The 6,348-nt window shown below is 43.2% G+C and overlaps 1 protein-coding gene across 1 annotated transcript; it reads left to right on the top strand.

Annotated features, from left to right (window-relative positions):
* The first annotated feature begins 978 nt into the window (after positions 1-978).
* Positions 979-1,872, top strand: LOC120592858 (transmembrane epididymal protein 1A-like). Its single transcript, XM_039850553.1, has one exon. It carries the CDS (start codon positions 979-981, stop codon positions 1,870-1,872), a length of 894 nt encoding a protein of 297 aa, XP_039706487.1.
* Positions 1,873-6,348: the final 4,476 nt, after the last annotated feature.

The following is a 6,348-nucleotide window of genomic DNA, read 5'->3' as shown; positions in this document are numbered from 1 at the left end:
ATAAATAAATTATTAATTGTGATGTTTAATTTCTATTAATAAAAAACTTAATTTTTAAATATAAGTTTTTCATTTTTTTATGATTCTTACTTTGGTGTCATTTCTAGAAATATCTGAACAACAGCATCACAAGAATTTCGCAAGGAATGTTAGTAGTAACAATAGTAAAATTACTGATAATCGCTACCAATAATTGAGTATTTGCTATATATCAGATACTACATACATTATTCTATTTAATCATAACAACAAACCTATGAAGTAATTATTGTTCCCATTCTACAGATCAGGAAACTGAGGCTCAAGAAGACAAAGTAACTTGCTTATAGTCATATGACTTGCAAATGTTGGAGCTGAGATTCAGTACTTTTGCTGTGCATGAACTCTGGACTTCATAAACAGATGAATGGATCTGGGACCCCTGACTCTGCTGTGCTGGCTACTAGGTGTATTATCTTGTGCGTATCCCTTTACCCCTCTGAGCCTTTATGTCACCTGTAAAACTTGCTCAATAATAAGTCCTTCATCCAGTTCTTGAGGGATTTAAATGAGAAAAAAATATGCAATGTGCCTGGCACCAAGAGACAGTCATAAAAGAGAGTTAGCCACCCTCTCTCTTAACTTTTCCCCTCCCCTCTCTTTGTTGAGGGGTAAGGTGGAAGGGAGGTGAGAGAAAGGGTAAACCAGTGCCTGCCGTGAGGTGCACAGGTGGCAATCCCAGGCCTAGCTGATCTAAGTGAGGAACAGAGTGAGGTGAAGTGCCACAACCCTGAAAGGGATCCACCCTGGGAGTGGCTCAGGTACTTCCAGCACGGAGGTATGCTTTTCTGAGTGTGGGAGGCCAGAGTGGGGCTGGATCAGAGAGATCTCTCTACAGCTAAAAAGCAGCCACTCTTGCTTGTGAGAAGAGCCCTGTTAGGTTGCTGCTGCTCATCTGCCAGCTCTTGCCCTGCTGGCCCTGACACACACGCGGAGACCATGGGAACCCTCAAGGGACACCTGCTGCCAGGGATGTTCTTCCTCTTCTTCTCAATCTACTACTCGGTGCTGACGTCCTTGGCCCTGCTACGAAAACAGAGGTTCTGCAAGCCCCCTCTGTCCCCAAGGGAGAAGCAAGGACACAAGTGGTGGCAGCTGGTACCTGTGGAAGGGGTGGCGAAAGTTGTCATCGCCCTGATTGGCATCATTCTTGAGTTCTTCTACCCACCAGGAGTCAACCGGCTGAAGATGATAGACTGGGAGGACCCTCAGCGGCCATTTCTGTTCCAGAACAACTGGCAGCATGTCACTATGTATGGGTTCTTTCTGCTCAGTGGTGTGGTGGACATCGTGAGCCAGTCATGCCAGGCACGGCAGAATATAAAGCTGGAGCGAGCAGCTGAGGCCCTGGCCTTCTGTGTGCTGGCACTGCTGATGGTAGCCCACACTGAGAACAAGAGCGCCTTGGAGATGCGTGTGCATATCCTGTTCGTAGTTCCTACCTTCCTGGTCAGCCTGGTGCTCACAATCGAAGTCTGGGTCCCTGATCAGCCCCAACTCTGGGTGCTCAAGTGTTGGATGGGGCTGGTGCTCAGCAGTTGGCTGCTGCAGCTCTGCGTGGTGATGTATGTTCCTCCCTCTGGGCAGCCCTGGAAAGGAGAAAACCCCGCGGACCTCGCCTTCCTCTCCATCTTCTTCTGCTGGCACCTGGGCTTAGGGGCTGCCATACTGGCCACCATCTATGGCATTTGCAGCCTATGGCATCATCACTACTCTTCCTGGAAAGAGTCCTCAGGTACCAGTTACCACCTGTGCCCCACAGGATACAGCAGTGAAGAGCTCGAGAAACTCGGGGCAGGGGCAGAGGCAGAGCTGCAGGATGGGGGTGTCTAGGTTTAGAATCTGTCTTTGTGCTAGCCTTTTATAATGAAACTTTTGAGGATGCTCACTGTGTGCATAGCATGGAAATGTCCTAGGATCTACGATGTGTCTTTCCATCACAGGAGTCATTTTCCTTGTTCCTAAATAAAACTTCCAGCTCCTAGGATTACTCCTATCTATCACTCTGTTCTCTCCAGGTCTGTCTCTTTCTTGTCTCACTATTTAGGATGGTTCCTGGCCATGAACTTACATTAAATGAGAACAAAGAGTAGTGCTTTTCTCTGACAGCTTTTGGGATCCAAGAGGAGAAAATGAAATGAAGTAATAGGAGATGGAGTATCACTGGGAACTCAGAGAGGGATCTATCCACCTGAGGCAAGGCTGGCTTAGTGTGTGTATGTATGTGCCTCTAGCTGACATGCTTAAGTACGTGGGAAAAAAAGGGGGGGTCCATTTTTGCATAATGGTGAGGGATCCTATCTTCTTCATTTCTCTCTGTTTTTTATTTGTACTAAGTGTAGTGGCTTGAGGAACTTGTTTTGTTTTATTTTATTTAAGTTTAAACTGAATGAGGCTACTTCTGCTTTCTGAGGGAGTAAAGAATTAGGAGAAAGAGATGGCAATCAATTTAGCAGAGGCTCAAGTCTGGGGAAAAAAGAGGCAAGGGAAGAATTCTCACAAGTGGTTGTAAGAAACAAGAATTATATTTATGTAGTTTTAAATTGTTTGTTTTTACCATGATATAAAGCAATGCTATTGTCCCAACTCTTTCAGTAAAGTCTATGATACATGCATGTCTTGTGTGAGTGATTGTGGGGCAAGATCAAAGAGAAGGCCCCAATTTCAGTTGGTAGGAGCAGAGGGGAAGGAAATTCCATGAGATGTGGAGTGCAAATGAGCCAAGTGGTTCTGAAGATGCAAAAATTCAGAGCTCAGAGGGACAATGAGAATGTCAGCCCCCTGGAATTCACAGAATTTTCATCTAGTCATCAAGCTTCTCCTCAAATGAGAAGAGGTGATAGTAAATTCATAGACTCAGTGAAATACATGAAAGCAAACTACATAAAAATCTTATCCCTGGGTAATTAGAAAGCCACTGCTTTGAATAGCATGAGTCTGCCTCTGTGAAATGGTAAACCCAGTATTTGGAAGTCTGAAGAGGCAAGAAGAAAGGAGGAAATGCTGGCCATAAATGTGGCTAAAGGACCATTGAGAAAAATCCCCACTCACGAAGCAGCTGCAATCACACTACCTCCCCTCCAGTCAGAAATGCTGTCCTCAAAGACTGAAAAGCTTCAGGAAGCATAGAGAGGCATTTGCGTTTTCAGGGTGGACTATGGGCTGCATGTTGTCATCTGAAACAACACTGGATACTCCCTAAAGAAACAATGTGCAAGAGCATGGAAAACAAGCCCTGAAAACTCTGGGACGGGGGTTAAGGCAGGAAAGGAGGCAAGCCAAGGGATGGAAGTGGGGCAAGGGTCTGGCAACTCTCACTGGTAGCACTTGGAGGGGAGGGACACTCTGGACCTAGAGGAAGAGGAATGTGTCTTCCTCCAGCAGCTGGAATCAAGCCAGCCCCAGCCTTCCTCTCAAGCAAAGCAGGAACCCTTTCTGTCCCCACCCTGAAATGACCAGAAGATCCAGATTTACCCCAAAGCTAATAAGAGCCCCTCATTTTACAACACCCTTTCAAAGGCCTGGGAGAGGCCATGGAAAGGTGTTCATAGTACATATCACTGAAAAATTGCAAAAGGAAGTTATTTCTGCATTATTTTTTCTAAATAGAGATCTCCAAATTTTATAAACTTAAGATTCCACAAAATCTGGCTGTGCCCCACCCTGAAGACTTAAGACAGATTTACTTTTAGAATGCCTTATGATAAACACATCTCAGCCTGTTAGTGGAACATTCTTTACTCAAAGATAATGTTAAGGCTTTTTCTTCTTCAATTTAGAATCAAAAAGTTTAAAATGCTAATGACATCACATACTGGCTGAAAACCACCTGCTAAAGTATAGTCTCTTAGTCAACAACCATAAATAAGTGTTATCAGATCTTGACCTAATTTAATAAGGAGGAATTAGAAGTACAGAAGAATGATGGCTAGGTGGAGTAGTGGGAAATAATTTACAGAGGTGGGTCCTGTTTATCTTCATTTGTGCTGTGGGGGAGAATTTTTGTCTTGCACATCTTGCCCAGTGTATTAGTCAGGGTTCTCCAAAGAAATAGAACCAATAGGATGTGGATAGATGGAAATTTTAAGGAATCGGCTCATGAGATTGTGAGGGCTGGCAAGTCCAAAATCTGCAAGCCAGCCTGCTATCTACAAGTCAGACTTGTAGAGAATCAGTTAGTAGCCTCTAATAACCAGTCCAGGAAGCCAAATAACAACCCCTGTAACAATTGACCCCAAATGGACAGGACTTGATTAGTAACTAATAGCTTCCCTCATTTTTGTCCATGCTTCCAACTTAGAACCAAACAGAGAAAGACAGCTCTACGTCCCTAACCAATCACATGGAATACTCCACTTCTAGCTAGCCAGCCTACAGCTTCCCCATGCCAACAATCTCCAATCGGGGCACATCTGAAATCTTCCCTTTTTTCCACTATGAAATTTTCCCACTTTGAGTCTTTGCCAAAAAGCAAGTAATAGTGACTGACTCCCTTGCTATATAGCAAGCTCTGAATAGATAGCCTTTGTTTGTTCTCCTTTGGTTTGTCTTCATTTATTTCCATATGTTCAGTTCTTTCATTTATTCATTCAAATAGTTACTCAATATTTACTGAGCATTCACTATATGCCAGACTCAATGCTAGGCCCTGGAAACAATGAAGTGATCCTGCCTTCAAGCTGATTGTGGTTCAGTGGGAGAAGAAAGGTAAACAGCAAGCCAAGTGCCATCTGAAAAGGGCTGTGATTAGGGGCAGCTATGTCCGACTTGAGATCAAAAAAACACTTCCTAGAAAAGTGATGTTTCTTTTACTTAACTCGAGGGGTTCGCCGCTTGGGGTATTCCATTCAAGAAGGAGACATGGTTGTCATTAGGTAGTTTTATTTACTTGCGGGAAGTAAAGGAGACATGGGATTCACACCTAATGTTCTGTATCTCTAAAGGAAGGTTTAGCCGTTGCTTATATACACTATTTTGTTAATTACATGTTGATTTCTTAGTGACTCGCTAAACTTATCCTGTTGGCTCCTCAGGCTCATCAGGGTACAGCTGCCTCTGCAAAATACTGTGCTACATTTTAAGACTTAGCAAGAATAGCATTTAGTAAGAACTGCCCAGACCTTGCGAACTTTGTCCTATCTAACATCTCCATGGGGACCTAAAGGATGAGTATGGCCAGAGGGAGAGGAGTGGGGAAAATATTCGGGAGAGAGGAAAGGGCCAAGGGAAAGTCCCTAGGTCATAGCGTAAGCACAGAAGGATGTGAACAAAACAGGACAGTTGGACCTTGGTGTTTGAGCCTGGAGTTGTGAGCCATGAAGGTAGAAAGGCAGACAAGGGTCAGATTCATTCTAGGCCACATGAAAGAATTTGGCCTTTAACCTGAAATCAATGATAATGATTAAATTTCCATTTTGGAAGCACCACTCAGGCTCGATGTGGAGTGAGGGCTGGAGAAGGGCAAACTTGGAAGCAAGGAGGCCATTTAGGAGATTAATAGGTGATGGTGGCTGGATGAGAATAAAAGTGCATAGATAAGACCAAAAAAAACGAGGACAGTTTAAGGGGCCTCTGGGACAACATCAAGCATATCAACATCCACATCATAGGGATATCAAAAGGAGAAGAGGAAGAGCAAAGAATTGAAAACCTATTTCAAGAAATAATGATGGAAAAAAACCAGAAGAAAATAGACATAGAAGCCCAGGAAGCATAGAGAGTCCCAAACAAGGTGAATCCAAAGAGGCTCACACCGAGACACATCATAATTAAAATGCGAAGTTTAAAGACAATGAAAGAATCTCAAAAGCAGCAAGAGAAAAGCATCTAGTCACCTATAAGAGAGGTCCCATAAGACTGACAGCTGATTTCTCATCGGAAACTTTGCAGGCCAAAGGGATTGGCACAAAATAGTCAAAGCAATGAAAAGGAAGGATCTGCAACCAAGATTACTCTACCCGGCAAAGCTATCATTTGGAATCGAGGGACAGATAAAGAGCTTCCCAGATAAGAAAAAGCTAAAAGAGTCCATCACCACCAAGCCAGTATTACAGAAAGTGTTGGAGGGACTTCTTTAAGAACAAAAAGAAGGGGAAAAAGATAAAAAAAAATATGAATAATAACATGGCAATAACTACATATATATCAACAACTACTTTAACTGTAAGTGGATTAAATGCTCAAATCAAAAGATAGCGTGGCTGAACAATAAGAAAACAAGACCTTCACATGTGCTACCTATAAGAGTCTCACTTGAGATAGAAAAATACATACAGACTGATAGTAAAGAGATGGAAAAAGGTATTTTGT

Source organism: Pteropus medius, unplaced genomic scaffold, assembly GCF_902729225.1.
Source record: "Pteropus medius unplaced genomic scaffold, Ma_sr-lr_union100, whole genome shotgun sequence".
NCBI classification, from domain to species: domain Eukaryota; kingdom Metazoa; phylum Chordata; class Mammalia; order Chiroptera; family Pteropodidae; genus Pteropus; species Pteropus medius.
This window is presented reverse-complemented; position numbering and strand designations above follow the sequence as displayed.

Excerpts from the sequence above, each read along its gene's own strand:
- LOC120592858 (XM_039850553.1), top strand. The coding sequence starts at position 979 with ATGGGAACCCTCAAGGGACACCTGCTGCCAGGGATGTTCTTCCTCTTC.